Source organism: Schistocerca serialis, chromosome 4 (genome assembly GCF_023864345.2).
Source record: "Schistocerca serialis cubense isolate TAMUIC-IGC-003099 chromosome 4, iqSchSeri2.2, whole genome shotgun sequence".
NCBI classification, from domain to species: domain Eukaryota; kingdom Metazoa; phylum Arthropoda; class Insecta; order Orthoptera; family Acrididae; genus Schistocerca; species Schistocerca serialis.
The window spans coordinates 624,599,191-624,617,899 of NC_064641.1; the positions used below are offsets into that span (position 1 = coordinate 624,599,191).

Genomic DNA, 18,709 nt, shown 5'->3' on the forward strand with positions numbered 1-18,709 from the left:
AAATTTTCTCCCACCCAAAAGGGGACAATTGGCTCATGGATGTAAGGGGGGAAACATCAACCAACATAAAAAGTGTGAAGGCAAATTATCTTTGTCCCAATGCTCTGCAAGCTAAAAAAAATTGCACTCATTAGCATTAGGAACAATACTCTAGTTAAAATACTTACCATCCTCCCAAAATTGCAATAAATTTGTTGATTTTGCAGACTAAATGCTTAATATTTTTTATTAAAAAAGGTGTCTCAGGTAGAAATAAAAGCATTGAAATTAATATTGACATTTATTTTTTTACATGTATGTACACATTAATTACCGTACCAAAATATTTCAGCTCCAAAATACTCAACAAAATAAAAGTACTGAGAAATTCTAGAGAGAGATGTATATAGCGCCATGCTATGAATCATAAAAGCCTGATGATTTTACACTGTGTGTATTTTAAGTCTTAAAAATTAGGTAATATCAGAGATTTTGCAAGAAAATTAACATGCAATATTTCTGCCATTTCTAGTTACACATATACATTTACTACTCTGCCAAAAAGCTCACAATCTGAAATGTATGTGATAAACAGTGTTATCCTCGTGAAATACAGGGGATTACACTGTTGAGATTTGTCACTGAAATTGTGGAACCAATACTACTATTAGAATCCAAAACTACAATGCTATACATAACATCTGTAATATCTATAGCTTTACACAAAGAAGCAATAACTAAAGTTATATTTGATATCTCTTTTTACTTAAATCTTAAGTATCTAGAAATCTGAACATCCAACCTACTGTTGATAGTAAAATTACTGTGTCATACATCTACATTTGTTTCAAATATGTGACATTATTTACAACACATACAATATTTTTGTACTGCAACTACATGTATTAGGACACAGCTGGACAAACATCATGAGATCCCCTTTGCGAAGTGTACTAATCAAACATGACGACATGTACTGGTAATTTGAGAATACCTCTATTTGAAACTGACAAAGCACAATTCATTCTTGCCTCAATTTATTATGAAGCATCTTCAGTCAATACATGTCACACACAGTAAACATGTTACAATGACCTGTGACCGACTTGAGAATTAAATTCAGATCCATTTACTTTGATATTCAATGTGTTTCAGCAATGGAGAAACACAATGACATCAATAATCCTTTGTTGAAAACTGAAGACTGTTTACAATTCCACACTCTGAGGTCTACCTGCTCCTCTTATTTCTGATAGGTTACAGAAACAAAGAAATACAGTTTGCGTAAAAAGAAAACAATGTCACTTATTTCACGATTTCAAAAATCGAGCTTGTCTCAATGTTCAACAACATATTTTGCGCCATGTACAACTTATATTCTATGACCTTCAGTTCAGTTTTAGCAGAGTCACAATCAAATTATCTCTCTAATCAGTCCATTTACCACGTGTCTTTCCCCTATTACTATTTGTTTTCTTGGCTGATTACATTTTTGGTCTACATAACAACCTGCTCTGCATATTATCTATTATTTTCCTTCCAAATAATTTGAGCCTATTGTCTGTTTTAGTAAACATATCATTTATATCATTTGAGAGTAGAGAAACATTCAAATAGAATTCTTGAATTTCAACATAATCCATATAAGCACTAATGAAGAATTTATTCTTTCTTCGCCATTCCGTTTTTGAGATGAGCACCTGATTTCTTTGTTTACAAGGATAACCATCCTACCCATGAAATCTTCCTTTATTTGCCATAAGGATGTACATTAAGTTATAACTACTTCAATGCAAAGCCAATTTATACCCTTGAGATGTGTATTTACACTGCTGTTTAATTAAATTCATAAAAACAGTTGCTTGTAGTTACAAAAAAAAAATCATGGACTGTAAACAACTAAAGTTCATATAACAAGTAAATTTGTCGTTTCTATTTTCTTACACTGCAGATATTAAACATAAATTGTAAAGACTCTCACAAGTGAAAGCTTTTACATTGTATGCACCTCTCAACCAAAGTTGTACTATAACAACCTCCTCTTGTATAGTTATTAATCTAATAGAGCAGTGTATCCATAGTAAAAAAAAAAAAAAAAACACACACACACACACACACACACACACACACACACACACACACACACACACACACACCAGAACAAGACAAAATATGATTTATGTAGAGCCACAAATAGCTAACTCTACAGTCTCATCTTTAAAGTGGAGTTCTCAATGTCGTGTATCTGTTTCCCTTTTTCATGAATACCACATATAACAAATTGTTTTAGTTTTCCTTCTCTTAATGTCTTGTATGTTGACTATTTGTTTTCTTTGATATTAAATTCTTTCTTTTGTGTTTTTTCTCTTAATACTTAATTATCTTTAAACACATTTCACATAATTCTCAAAATGTATACCAATGTGAAAATAAAGCACTTTCAACACTTTGTAAAATAAATGAATATGTCTAAGCCTAAATACACTTGAATATGGTTTTTTTTTAGTTGTAGCACGTAACAAGAGCTCCAGATTAATCAAAAATATCTCTGAAATAACTATGCACGATATATTTCTAGTTTCTAAGTATGTAGGCATTTTACGTTAAAATCATCCTCTTACCATCGGTCACCATCTAGGTTGGAGGAATAACCCAGCTCATGGTTACAAAAACTGATAAAATTGTATAAAGTTTGTCACACAAATAAACAATAAAATTAAATTATTTCAGAAATAAACTTTTGTATATTCAACTCAGTGACTTTTTAATATCTGGTATATTAAATTATACAGTGATACACTAAACTCTAGCAAGTTAAAACTCTCTGAATTATAGTACATAAAAAAGTAAAAAACCTTTCTGAGACTGCTCTCAAGTACAATGTTTAATACACAATAGAATGACATGGTATACCCATCACTGAAAACTAGGTACACATACTTTATGGTATCAGATACAACACACAAACAATTTTTTCTTTGTACAAATCCATGTCATTTTACAACACACAATGTTACGTCATATTTTTTTGAATGAATCATTTTTGCCAGAGACTGAGAATAAACATGATGCTCCTGCACTAAAAATTGACTTCTTATACAGAGGTTGCATGACAAACAGTACATAAAGTTGCAGTGAACATTCTCCCAACCAATATCCACAGCTATCTTCTACCAATCACATTATCATTAAGTTAGTTACAGAGACACCCTTTTGGTACCTAAACTTTAGTCCTTTTTCTCTAGTAAGAAAACGGTTAAGAAATACAACTGACAGTCTTTCCTCAATATGTTAGAGCAACAAAACAAGTAACTCCTCAAATAAGGTACATCTCCCCTTTCTATATGTATTCTGTTTTGAAGACAGTTCAATTTTTCTTCAACACTACAGACTTTCTGATTGACACTTAGCAGTGACCCAAACACATAACACAAAAACAGTCCATTTGATGGCACTCATCTCACACATTTGTAAACATGGCAAACAATTTAAATTTGTAAAACCATATTGTAATGAATAGATGCAGAGCTGGTACAACATTACAAACTGTGAAATATGAAATAATTTTATACCTGTGTTCCATAAACTTAGCTATGTACACATTACCAAGAAATCATTAATGTAAACCAACATTTACACACGGGACAAGCTTCAATGAATTCAAAATCAGATACTTGAAGCACTGAAACTTTCAGATTCAATCCAAACAAAATTCTTCAAGAATCACGACTTTTACAACAACACTGATAGCCTGCCAGTATTGGTACTTTTACATGAAATCTAATTCATCATCAGATATTGGTTCCAGGCCAGCAATGTCATTATCTCCTGAATCAGGTAAATTTAGATTGTCCTTTAACATTTCATCACTATCAGCTCTCATTTTTGCGCGGCATTCATCAATAACTTTCTCATTCATTCCATTTAAACCTACTGCTAATGGAGGTTTCACATTGTCTGCAATCTCTGCCTCCTGGATTTCATTTTGTCCTTTTGTTAATGTTTCTACATTCCTATCAGCACAATCTGGTTCTTGTAAGATAGAATGATCTCCAACCTCCTGAAGTATTTGTTCATCTTCCTCAAAAACATCTGGCACAGTGTGCCGGACGTTAAAAGAGAGGTTTTCAACCCCTACTAATGATGGGCAACAATCTGAAATGCCAGCAGTTATTTCACTATTTGTGCTAAGATCACTCGTAGGAACAAACGGAATGTCTGTGCCAACCTCATCACCAGAAACCAATGCATCACCTTCACTGCTGGCATCAAGAGCAACCACTACTTCATTGCTAGCAACTTCACTAGCACTCACAAGTTCAACTTCATGATCAGCATTTGCAGTCTCTAGCCCTTGCCTAGCTTTCTCTACCTCAGCCTCACTGTTAACATCCTCAGTCTCAATTTTACAGTTTACATCATCATCAGTTTTGTCTTCACATGTTGAAACTACTTTCTGTGTACCACAGCATGAATCTGTAATCTCAATCTCTTGAGCTGTTGTTCCAGCCTCAACTACTTCACTTTTTCCAGTTGTGTCAACTCCACAGTTGGAAATCAGAGGTTCCATTTCACTCTCCTTCGTATCAACCAAATTATTAGAATCTACAGACTGAGCCCTCTGATCAACATCCACTGGTGTGCCCTCTTTAGCAGATTCTTGGACAGTATGCTGGTGACTCTCATCTGAATTGTTAGTACCATCATGATCAGTACATGGACTGCAGTCATCAACACCAACATCTTTGGAGTTAGTATCATTAGTGGCTTTCATCTCAAGACCATCATCATTAAAGGTTTGAATCTTCTGAGAAGCAAACTCGATACTTAACTCGTTATTGGGATTCAGAACTTGCTGTTCATGCTCTGTATCCAGAGTCTCTGTTTGAAGCACATTTTCTGCTTCATGACTAGCATTCAGAGCATCCAGATTGTGACCAGAATCTGGACTTTCTACCTCTTGCTCAACATTGTCAATCTTTAGCTCAGGACCACTATCCAATGTGGCAGAAATTTCCTCATATTCTATGTCATGGCCACTATCTGAAACAACAATCTTGTTATCTAATTTAGAAGAAACATCACAGGTGGTATTAATATTTCCCTTATAACTACTGTCAGTCTCTTGACTGGCATCACAGACACCATCAGGTTGAGTAAGCAGGTCCAGTTCTGTATCCTTGACTTCTGAACTGTCACAAATATATTTGTGGCCATTAAGTTCATCCAGTTTTGGCACTGTATCATTACTATTTTTTCCAGAATCTATCTCCATGCACTCTACTGTATCTGCTTCTGATGGTGAATGCACTTCAATGCTTCTACTGCCTGTTTCGGTAACACCAACTATGTCATCTGATGCAGTGATAAGCATTTCATTTGCTTCTTTATTCTCAACCAGAAGAACATCTTTTATTAAGCCATTCTCAGTAGCACCTGCCTCATCTTCACAAATTTCATTCTGTAATACATCCGCTAAAGAATCTTTTGTAGAATTAACTTCATTTTCATTATTAGCTGCTAGTACAAGATCTGTTGGAGGTGCCACTTCACCTAGAGCATGAGTTTCATTTTCAGGCTGGCTGCTTGTTTCAACAGACGTATTTGTGTTACATTTTTCAGAGGCATTGCTTTCTATTTTTGCTATTTCACTAACTTCATCTGAGTTCTGTTTATTCAGTAGGTCTGAATTATCTACACACTCAACCTGCTCAATAATTATCTTTCCATTTATCTCACTGCCAGTCTCTCCCTCCATTATTTCTATAGGCTTTTTATCAACTTGTTCCTCATTTACTATGTTTTCAGTGATATCTTCAGAGTGAAAAATTTTGTCACTTTTGAATTGTTCCTTTTTATGACATTCTAACACAGTGTCCTTATCATTACATTCTAACACTGTCTCATCATCACGACATATCTCTGATGGTAGTTCCCTCTCATCACACTTGTCATTATTACCACATGTTTCCACAATTTCATGCGTAACTGTGCTGTTTGTTGTACCCAACATAACCTGCTTTTCTTGGTCAGTGGCTTTTTGTTCTCCCTCATTTACACTTTCCACAAGAACTGAAATGCTGTGTTTATCTCCACTGTCAACTTTATACTTGTGTTGTGGACTGGCTCCTGCACTATCAATACAATACGCATCATGGTGCCCAACATTCTGATTTACTGTCTCAATTTGTGACTGTTTACAGCTACTTTCTGAAGCTATACTGCCTTTTACAGATATCACAGAATCATCTTTTGTAATACTGTTTGGAAAATCTTTGTTACCTCCAAGTGAAATGTCATCTGTCATACGCATGTCATCAGAAGTCTTGTCTTCGAGGACATTATTTCCACCCACTGCAATTTCATGAGTACTGTCTTCCAAATTTTGATTTTTATTATCTGTAATGTCGGTAGAAAGTTCCAAAATACTCTCCTTAGCACTGGTGAGACACACTGTTTCATCATGTGACTGTACTTGTTGACTTCCATCAAGAACTTCCGATTCATTATCAACAAGCTGTTTTCTATTACCTTCATCATCTTCAAAATCTTTTAATTTAGTAACTTCATCTTCAATATTATTAACACTAGAAGTTTCACTGTCCCAATCCTTGTGGCTATTATTTAATTCCACATCACCTGGCAATTTAATGTTAGTATCTGCCTGGTCAGTATCACTTGACGTTTTTGTATCGGTCTTTGCTTCATTTTCTACAACAATTTTATCTCCATAGTTCAGCTGATGCAGTATTTCTTCTGGATTGTGTGTTTCTCCTTTTAAATATTGAGTTACTGCTTCAGCAGTTTCACTAGGAACTACCGTTGCCAAATTTTGGGTAACTGAAGTGTGCTGCAGGGTATTCATGCCATAAGGAGGTTTCTCCATTGATGACTTACTTGTTTTATCAATACCTGAATTAACTGCATCTGCTGTTTGTCTCAAATTCCTGATTCCCGTAACTGATATCAGATCTTCTTCTGAACTCTCACCAAAAATTTCTTCCAGAAGCACAGCAATTTCATCTGAACTTTTCGGCTTTTTAGCTATTTCTGGGGAACAGACAGAAGAACTTTCTTTGGACAATTCAATCTCTGCTTTGGATGCTTTTGAGTTCTCAAGAATGGGGTCTGTTTTATTTTTATCCATCTCAGCAGGTGGACATATATCTGCATCACTACGTATCCTCTGCTGACTGTGTTCAATGTCCTGTTTCTTTAACACAGGAACAGCGTCACAATTATCAAATGGGATACTTTTCTCGTGGTCAGTATCATGCATTTCACCAGTCTCCACCATTTCAAGAGACTTATTTACATTTGACTTTCTCTCTTCGTCAGTATTTTCAAGGTTTTCAACCTGTATAGCATCTGTATCTTCATCTTTCCTCTCTACAGTTTGCACTGTTCCAATATCAGCTCCTGCATTCATTTCAGTATTACTGCCATCATATGTCATGTTCATCTCGTATGTTACACCTTTCTGTATTTCACTATCACTGCTGCAAATATTTAATGAAGAAAAATCATCTTCCCTTATTAATGAAAGCACACCCTGAGGGCTATCACATTTGTGTAAAACAAGAACAGGCTGCCTTCCAGTATGTGAAAGTTCATGCAACCTTTCCTCTGCAAGACTACTGTACTTATTATTGCACATGTCACATTTGTAAGTGAGATTTTTAGCTCTTGTGAATTCTTTTTCTACAGCTGTTTGTTTTCTTCTTACAGGCACTCTTTCTATTTTACGCTTCTTTACGCCTGGTGACTTGTCTGGCAGATCCATTTTTCTCTTCCTAGATGCAGCAGTTTTTTCCGACAATGGAGATGTGTCCAATGTATTAACATCAGATTTCTTAATATGTTGTACAGTTGTTATCTTTGAATGCAATTTACCAAAAACTGACTTGCTGCCTCCATGGGATAAACTCTTCCTGTTTTTGAAATCATTACCAGTTTTTCTTGTTAACACACTTTTTGCATGAGGCCTTTCCCCTGGTTTACCATACTTCGGTAGCACACTACCTTTACGAGAGATCACAGTATTCGGTTTATTCTTCTCAAGAATGAGTTGTGTCTTTTTATTATTAGTTAGACTACTTTTAGCAACAGCAGCTTCTGGTAACATTTTCCTCAATGCCACAGATCTTATTTGTGAAAGTCTTATTTTAGAAGTGTTTCTATCACCTTTAGTTTCTAAATTGGATAATGCAATTTTTGCTTTTCCTGAAGAAATTACTTGTTTTTGGCCCTTTCTTAACAAACCAGGTAGGTTTTCATTTTTACTCTGGATTCGAACAGGAAGTGCAGATTTACTCAAGTTATTTGAAGTGCTACTTCCTCTTTTTGTTCTCGTTCCAGATGTTTCATTGCTATTTCTTCTTAAGATCCTTATTTCAGAAGCAGTTTCAGTATTTATAGAATTTCTTCTTGAAACTCTAGCAGGTGTAGTTTCAGTACTTGTGCTACTTCTCCGTGACGTTTTCTTCCCTCCTTCAATTTCAGCATTTACACTACTACTTCGTGACACCATCTTTTCTGATGCAGTCTCCACCATCATTTTCGTTCTTTGTGGTGTTTTTTTCTGTGAAGTAATTTCAGCATTCATGCTGCTTCTTCGGGACTTCCTCTCAGATGAAATTTCAGTGTTCATGCTACTTCTCTCAGACTTCTCTGTTGAAGATTCGACATTCTCACTGCCTTTCTCTTTCTGTATCGTTCTCTTCTCGGATGGAACTTCAGTGTTCAAGCCATTTTTTCGTAAAGTTTTCTTTTCTGATGCTGATTCATTATTACTGCTGCTTCTTCTGGAAGTTCTTGTTTTTGTTATGGTTTCAGTGCTTAGACTATTTTTCCTAGAAACTCTTCTTTCTGGTAATCTTTGAGCATTCACTTTCAATGGTGAAACTGATAACTTTTTCCCTAGTTTCTCCTGCTCAGTGTTTTCTGCAGTAGATTGGTCACTTGTCCTCCTATAACTCTTCTCATTTTTGTTACTTATGGTTACATCAGTAGTTACGCTCGACACATTTCTGGAGTTAGAAGCAGCCCGAGTCCTTTCTTTTGCACCTGTTTCATTCAGTTGTCTGCTATTTATTTCAAAAATTTGTTTACCGTCTTTGCATTGTTGTTCTTTGGATGTATTTACAAATTCTACTGGAAATGTTGAGCTGCCACCTCTACGTGCTCTCTTTGGCTGCACAATCATTTCATTAGCTGTATCATTTAGAACAACCTGAGATTCATTAAATTTGCGTTTGAGAGATCTCTGTGACAGAAAACCTTTGCCGAAAGGATGGCCAGCAGGATATCTCGACACATCGAAAAGCTTCACCAGACATTTCTTAACTGTTGGTGAAGTTGCTCTAGGTAATACAGGTTGTGTGGCTAAATGTACCTCTTTAGGTTTCTTTTTTGACCAACAAGAGTCACAAATTTTTACACCAAGAGCACCTCTCAATCGTAGTTTATCACGATCAAACACCACAGATTTACATTCAGCACAGCACCTGCTAGCCTTACGGTTCTCTCTCACTTTACTCAACATTGTTGGAGTGCTTTCTTTATGTGGTGGTATGTTGGTGTTCACACGTTTTCTTGACACTGCACTGTCAACACTCATTATGTCTGAATCACAGTTTGTAGGTTGCTTGTTTCTACAAGATAACGAACCAATGTCCTCTTTACGATTCTGCCATGCACCAGTTCTCAGAGCTTTTCCAACTTCCTCTGTAACTTGTATGCATCTGGTCTTTGTTTCTGTAAGCCCACCTCTGAGTGGTGGCCTACTTAAATCCTCACCTTTTAATCTGTTTTTACTTGATTTTCGTCCTTTTTTAAGATTGTTTGAAACCACTACCTCTTCATGAGCCAAAAATACTGGAGCCTCATCTCTCAAAATTGTTTTCAAAGTTTGTTTTCTTCTGTCATGCCTTCCAGTTATAACCCTTATTTTTGTGTCTGTGTCAGAAAGTTTATTGTTAGGTTGAATTTCAACTGATTTCCTTGTAGAAATTCGTGTCATGGGCAAGCTGTTGTTTCTGAAACAGAAAATAAAATCAGTTTTTTTACACACAACATAACAAGCAGAGCAGTTTCTTTACAATGATTCCCTCCGAAATACCAAGTTTCTCTTAACTAGATTTAATACTGAAAAAACAAATATAAGAAGAAGGATCAGAGTGGAAGAGAGCCACTGATATTGGTGGTAACTTCAAATGGACTCAAGTATTTACACTAAACATTCACTTCATGCAACATTTGCTGTCCACAATTTCATTTCCTCTACTACTTTCATTATTTGATCTTTTTTTCTTTCCCTATAACCCCAATGCATACAGTTAGAGCCTCAAACATCTGCATGTTCAACATCATTACACAACACCTTTCAAAACAACTAGTATTAATTTAATACTTCACAGAAGAATATCTGAAGAGGACAAGGGAGACAGCAATGAAAATAAGTATTGAATACAAAGAAAATGGACAGAGATGTTAGTGGAAGGGGAAACCAGATAGTGGGTTCTACGACGCAGTTTGAAACCAGCAGATGGCCATGAAAACAGCTCAGTTGAGCATTAGCGTCAGACGAAGCAACAAACTGTATGTGAACAGTATATGTATTAATCCACAATAGCCAGTTGCACTGCAGTGCATATATCACATTCTGAAGAGCAAAATATCTTGTATGTCACACATAAGAATCTTTGTCTAGTGTTATTACTTAACACACTCAGCAACTTCATTTTTGCACCACATAAGAGTGATCATGCTTCATCAAGATTTACATACAGGGTGAGTCATGTCTGATTTACAAAGAGCATCATGATTCTATTCCACTTCCAGGAGCACCAGTGTACTGCCCAGTTAAAATGGCTACATTCACTGGCGTGGAGCATGCTTTCTGTGTGTTCTGGTTCCACAAAACTAACTCTGCAACAACTGTTCACCATAAACTTCACACCAAATATGTGAAAGAACCTCCATGTTCATCTACGATCTATTCTTTGCAAATTTACTCTTACCAAGTTGGAAGTGTGTGGCCCTTTCTTCTGCATGGAGAAAACTGTCACTGGTTTTGTGTATCTGGATATGGTTGTAAACTTTTTAATTCCAGAGATTGATGAAGATGACCAAGATGGGGTGGTTTACTACCAGCAAGACAGTGCACCACCTCATTTCCTCACGAAAACTTGATGTTTCCTCGATAATAACTTTCCAGATAAGTGGACTGGCCATAAACGGTCAATCATATGGCCACTCCCCAGACTTGACACCACTGGATTTCTTTCTATGGGGTTTCATTAAAGACCATGTGTATGTTCCTCCCCTACCAAACAATTTAGTAGACCTGAAAACTGAATCTACACTGCCACTGCACAAGCTACACTGAATTTGCTGCAACAAATGTAGGAAGAAACATAACTGATGGGATGTTTGCCACATCACAAATGGTAGTCACATCAAACAAAAATGACACTTGAGACTTTTATGTGAAACTTCAGGTTGTTTGTTACAAAATGACAAATCTACTAATTCTGTAAGTGATATCAATAAATTTCAATATCCATGGTTGTTAAGTCCTTTTTGACTTGCCCTATAACAGGGGCACACAAAGCTTTTGCACTAACTCATTAAAGAAGGATACATTTTGGGCTCATATTCATATAATCTTCTTTATCGAGTTTGCACGGGCACTTCTGTCATGCCCACAATCGACAATTGTAATGTGCTGCAAGTTACATTTGGCACATTATAAATGCTGCTTCACTGCAACATCATTTTAACAACAGATGTAGCACCCAAAAATAAAATGGGAGGAAATTAATTGCAATCTTCAATTTTCTTCAGTTTTCTTCAGTTTTTGGCTGATAACGATGTGGTAAAAACACACAACTGCACTTTCCCTATCAACCGTTTCACTCCGCATATAGTGAGGATATGTTAATATCTGAAACTAGTTCACACCTAATGGCTGACTGTAATAATGCCACAATTGAAATGTGATAGAGCAGGATGCCTATAATGTTTCCCTCTACTTGTGTCCACATTTTACCACTTTGGTTGCCGCAAAAATTGGTGATACACAAGTGTTTGTATATAATTTGCAAGTTCCCATTCCTCACTCAACACAAAAACTAGTGCAGTAACTCAACTCAACAAAAAGATGCTTCATTAAAAAGTAATTAGGTCATTCCATGTCAAATCACCTACTTTCAGAACATTTTCCTGCTCAACCGTCATGGATTTCAATGAAATTTTATAGGAACACTTGCACATTTTGTCAATGAACATTGGTGAAGTTTAACATTCATCAAAGCAATATTGACTGAGATATAGTCACTTTTTTGATTCTACACACAAATTTTAGTAGAGTGAGAGTGAATTTCTGGCGACGTTTTAGCTGTTATGTCTCGAGCATTATTTTGTTGGAAGAAATGAATTTTGGCCATAAATTTCGCAGTTTGACTTCTTATATCTCAGGGACTAAAAGTATGATAAACCTAGAACTTGGCATGTAGTAACCTAAGAAATCAAAGTTCTCAAATACAACGTTTCATTCACATGACCCTTTCCAATACTGAATAAATTAAGTGCAAAGTTGATTTTGCAACGAAGCTCAAAAATACAGTATTTTTTTTACCTGATTTTGCTAAAAACTATGTTCTATGGAACTTTCCAAACTGGGCTCATTAAAAAGACCATTAGATAATTCGAATAAAGAAGAAAATTAAAATTTCCAATTTTTATCTCTTTAAGGGCAAATACATGCAAAACAAGAAACGTAGTACACAACAACTTGGTAGCACAAGGATGCGGAATACAAATTTGTCAATAAGTCGACAATTTTTGTGGAAAGATGAACATTAAAGTTTCAAAATCAGTCTCATTCAAAATAACATGTTTTAATCCTCCTAGAACAGTGGGTTTAATTTCTAATAGGGGCTAACAATCTCTATGTATAGAAGAAAATGTTCTGACTGATTCATTGACTCATCACTGCCAAGCCCAAAGCACCAGGAGGCAGTGTTTATGAAGGGATTTTTCGAAATCCCACCTCCAAGGGGATGAAAGGGTTTTTGAAAATACGTCGCTACTGGAGCAATTTTGAAGCTATAACTATGAAAAATTGTTATTTGGTTTCTCAGTCAGGGAAAAAAGAAAGAAAGAAAAGGAAAAAAATTACCTACTTCAGCATTTTTGAAAATTCAACTGCAAACAGGGTGAAACAGGAGATGGAAGTATTTATAATATTTCGTAATATTACAACATTTTTAAAGCTTAATCAATGAAAACTGATATCTGACTTCTTCATTATAAATGAAGAAGTACACGCTAGGGGACAAAAGTTTCTATGGAAACATCATCACATGAACTGGCAAAAAAAAAAAAAAAAAAAAAAAAAAAAAAAAAAAAAAAAAAAAAAAAAATTTGAAAGAGACAATGCTTCTATGACATTACCAGCAAATGTGGGAAGTTTTGAAGGTGTTGCAATTAGCGACCTTAAACAAAGAATGCTATTTAACAGTCTCCGTGATACATTGGTTTCGTTAAAATTGCATAGAAAAGAAGCGGGTCTTAATACATTAATTTTTCAATAAGCCTACCACATGTTTATAAAATTATTTTTATTGTAATTACTGTGCAAACTAATAATTATTGAATGTAAAATAGATATCATGTTTAAATGCTATTCCGTATACAGGGATATCTGTTTGAGATGACCAGCTACACTGTTTATAGACCACTGATTTGTATAAGAACACCGTGCGTAAGAATATATAAATTCAATTAAATTTTTCTTTTTTAAATCTGGAAATCTTGTACAAAGAATTGCTTTATTAAATTTTAATATCGTGTCTGGAGCTTTAATTGTGTACACTGCTTGCACAGTTTGTAGATTAACACATAAGCAGTGGACACAACAACATACAAATTCAATTTAAAAAAAGAGAAATCTGTGCAGACCATATAGTCTGTGCAAGTGAAGCAGCAGGCACATAGCTAGTGCCACATAAATCAAAGCGAACTAACTGGAAAAATTATGTTGCGAATAAAGCTTTAACTTTGGCCTCTTATATCACTGATTAAAGGCATGATAAACATAAAACCTGGACATAACTTAGCAACATAGGGTTTTCCAAATATGAAATATCATGCACATAATGCTTTCTAAATTTCTACAAAATCAGTTCAAATTTTATTTTCGTAAAAATCACTAAAATTGAACACACTCAATCTACTTTCATAAATTCTAATTTCCATAACTGATTTCACAGTAATCACAGTTGGAAAGAACATGTTTTCAAGCATCCAGAAAATCATGTCCAATTTTCCAACATGTGCTAACAATACCTGAAAATGACGGACTAATTTGAAGGAACGTATCATGGCAAGAAGCTACATTTCAACAAACTGTGGCCTGTGTTTTGTTGGACATATTTTTTATTTGTATATCGACAAGTAATATCTCACTATCTGATGTTGGTCCACTGTGACATGTTTACATTTTATGTCATGATTGTACATCGCGAACCACCTCTTGCAGAAATGGCTGAAGTCTTCCAGCAATGAACATAGACTCAGTTGCAGAACCAAGGTCCTGTGGCCAACCCTTCCTGCTACCTTATGCTGACTAAATCTTTGGCCTCCCCCAGTTTGCAGATCTGCACCCCCATCCCCTGACACAAGACTGCCCACTAGCCCACAAAAACAGCCTCTGCTTATTGTAGAAAGTCTGTATTCCCCCTATGGACTAACAAGATTCAGCATAAAATGCACTGTGTTTCACTATTTGTTTAACAGAGAGAATAGTACACACAGTGTACTCTTCAAGTCTACCGCTCAGCGCAGTCTGCACTGGTGTGCTCGTTGCTTAGATCCTTGCAAGGTTAAGTAAAACTCAGTAGAATCACTTTCCAGTAACATGCCAGCATTTTGATGACTGACGATCTTTGGATTGGAAAAAATACCATCAAAATGCCACAATACAAATTTTATTCAAAGAAAATTGGGCTAGAGTCTGTAGACAGATGGTCAGTGGAGCAAAATTTACTTATGGCTCTATAATGAGAGGTCCAGGTTGCAGGTAATGACCACATCACAAAGAAAAATGCCTCAACATGCAAGAAATAGCACAAAAATGCTGTTACACTCCATTTGGGAAGAAAAACTACATTGTCAAATGTAGATCTTACCATGGGCAATCGTTTCAAAAATCGTGCAAAAAGAAATATTATACCTGGAAACAAAATTAACACAAGATGCAAAGCACACACATTCAAATTACAGTTCAACATTCAGATTTTCTATCTTCAGATGAATTACAAATGGATACTTTGGGAACACTAAATCAAAGTTTAACTTCTCCAGGCACTACATCACTGAAAATTCAGAGGTTAACTGCTAGAGACAAACATAGCTACGTAAAAAGGAAACTGAACATGTGCAATGTCCAATTGCAGGCGAGATCACATCTGCTGTTAGATTTTCTGCAGGAAAAAGCCAACCAAGCCAATCCAAAAAATGTTGTAACTTATGTAAAGATTATGTTGATCTCACTGAGGAACTAAGAAAGGAAATTGGTATACCCAACAGGGCAAGAAAATTTCAACTACTGACTGTGGCTACAAAAATTTGGGTCAATATAGAAAACAGTAGCAAAGTTCGGCGTTTCACAGCACACTGTCAAGTCAGCCTGATAGCTAAAGAGAGAGAAAGGCATTTGTGTTATACCAGATGCATGCAAAAGATAGCAAAAGCCTGGCAAAATGGTTACTGATCGAGTTGAAAACTTTTATGAAGAGTATGAATTCAGTAGGATGTGTCCAGGTAAGGAGGAAGATGTGTCAGTTCGGCTAAGTGGTTCCAAAACACATACAAAAGTGACTGCTGTTGTGTAATCGGAAGGAGCTGTGTGCAATGTACCGTAATACATTTGGACCTGAAATTGGCTTTTCAAAATTTTGTGACCTCAGACCAAAGTCATCATTGGTGGTTCTGGTACATATTTTTGCATTTGCACTATACACCAGAATGGTAAAGCTCATGCTCCAAGTTACTAATAGCAAAGAGTATTACAAACAACTGACAGGAAAGACCATATGTAATTTGTATTCAAAGGGCTGTGTGTTACAAAGATAGCAAAATTGTCCTGCTGAAGAAGCAATAATGGCACACTTGGAAAAAGTATTTAATGAATGGGATACAGAATAATCAACAGAATTCAAAAAGTGGGTTCACACTGATCGTGAGACATTGGAAACAAGTTTATTAACAGTTGACATCTTTACTAAAAAAAATCACCACAATTTGAAAGCTGACTAGTCACAATTGTATGCCAAAACACCAGTCAGTATTTGAAGTTGTTGAAGGGTGACTTAAGAGAAACTGAGTTGACTGCTCCGATTTGCTTTGCTAAAAAATATTTGTTTGTCATTAAAGACACTGCTCAGGGATTTCACTGGGAAAATTCACAAGTTACATTACATGCTTCAGTAGCCTGTTCTTTCAAAGAGGGCATGTTGGACACTGTTAGTTGTTGCATTATTTCAAACAGCTTGCAATATGATACGGTATTTGTACATGTGAGACAGGGTTGTAGCCTCTCCCCGATGTTATTCAATCTGTATATTGAGCAAGCAGTGAAGGAAACAAAAGAAAAATTCGGAGTCGGTATTAAAATCCATGGAGAAGAAATAAAAACTTTGAGGTTCGCCAATGACATTGTAATTCTGTCAGAGACAGCAAAGGACTTGGAAGAGCAGTTGAACAGAATGGAGAGTGTCTTGAAGGGAGGATATAAGATGAACATCAACAAAAGCAAAACGAGGATAACGGAATGTAGTCGAATTAAGTCGGGTGATGTTGAGGGTATTAGATTAGGAAATGAGACACAAAGTAGTAAAGGAGTTTTGCTATTTGGGGAGCAAAATAACTGATGATGGTCGAAGTAGAGGGGATATAAAATGTAGACTGGCAATGGGAAGGAAAGTGTTTCTGAAGAAGAGAAATTTGTTAACATCGAGTACAGATTTAAGTGTCAGGAAGTCATTTCTGAAAGTATTTGTATGGAGTGCAGCCATGTATGGAAGTGAAACATGGACAATAAATAGTTTAGACAAGAAGAGAAAAGAAGCTTTCGAAATGTGGTGCTACAGAAGAATGCTGAAGATTAGATGGGTAGATCACATAACTAATGAGGAGGTATTGAATATGATTGGGGAGAAGAGGAGTTTGTGGCACAACTTGACTAGAAGAAGGGATCGGTTGGTAGGACATGTTCTGAGGCATCAAGGGATGATCTCCAATTTAGTACTGGAGGGTAGCGTGGAGGGTAAAAATCGTAGAGGGAGACCAAGAGATGAATACACTAAGCAGATTCAGAAGGATGTAGGTTGCAGTAGGTACTGGGAGATGAAGAAGCTTGCACAGGATAGAGTAGCATGGAGAGCTGCATCAAACCAGTCTCAGGACTGAAGACCACAACAACAACACAACATGTGTTTATTAAATATTGATCAACTTTTGTCGATTGGAACAAAGATTGCCGAAATATATTACTTCAGTGATGGCCCAGCTCCATAATATAAAAATTATACAAACTTTGCCAATCGGAGTAGCCACAAAAACACTGATCTAGAATGGAACTGTTTTGGCACCGGAGACAGAAACTCCCTGTGTGATGGGATTGACAACACGACTGAACAATTGGCTATTCGCTTGAGCCTACGACGGCCATCATCAAATCAAATACTGATGCCAAAAGGTCTATTCAACTTTTGCGACCATGATATAGATGGCATCAAACATATATACTTACATTCCAAAACAAGAAATCGAAGAAAGCAAAAAGTTACAAAAAGAAAGATGGTGAGAAAGTGCATGGTTGCCAGTAAGAGAGAACATTAGTTTGTACCACTTGACTTGAGCTCAGTTTGTATCAGCCAAATTTCTCATGACCCAAGTCTGAAACTGAAGTTGTCACCTTGTCATTATGTTGTATGTATGTATGTATAGGCATGGAGGATCAGCAACATTACTGAAATATCAACTGAACACAATGATACACTGATAAAATTTATACATCCTCATTGCCCAACTTATTCATTTTATTGGCCCAAATGACAGGATGCTTATTGGATACCAGAACAACTCCATAAACATTCTCTATCCGTTCAATATCAACATCTGGCCAATAGTATCAGTTTCCAAGAAATGAACTGCAGTTACTAAGTGGTTCAAAATTTTCGAAAAATTAAACTGCAACGTTGAAAAGTCTAAAATCCAAATTGATATTACTTTTTTGTTGACATATATGTGGAATACTTGCACAGATTTGAGAATCAGAGATAAGGTACTCAGCCAATGGCTTTGTAAGCAGACAGGCACCACCACAAGGCTTCTGGACTTAATTTAAGAAACCAAATTATGGGTTTGGGAACCTGGATGAAGAAATGCGCCTGCTGCTGGTACTACATAGCTATCAGAAGTGAGCCCTATGGAGATAGGATTGGTTGCAAGTGCACGTTTTTGAACTGGCGTTTACAATGCCACCATGGACCAATGCTACGCAGTAAGATAGTACTGCTCAATTTAAAAATAAAAAGCACATGCTATGAGACATAGACAATATGTTGGTGCAATGTGGCCTGATACCACCACACTACATTCCTTCCAATGTTGTCATCATTTTCAGGTCCTGTTAGTGCATATTAGAAAATCAAATGTGACT

General features: G+C 36.1%; 1 protein-coding gene across 2 annotated transcripts in view; it reads right to left on the reverse strand.

Moving 5' to 3' along the window:
* Positions 1–261: 261 nt before the first annotated feature.
* The window catches only part of LOC126475433 (uncharacterized), an 80,816-nt gene continuing 62,368 nt past the window's right edge, over positions 262–18,709 (reverse strand). For both annotated transcript variants that reach the window (XM_050103285.1, XM_050103284.1), the window contains one exon: positions 262–10,016. In XM_050103285.1, coding sequence (XP_049959242.1) covers positions 3,749–10,000 — 6,252 coding nt within the window. In that variant the 5' untranslated portion in view covers positions 10,001–10,016 and the 3' untranslated portion in view covers positions 262–3,748. The remainder of the gene's footprint in view (positions 10,017–18,709) is intronic.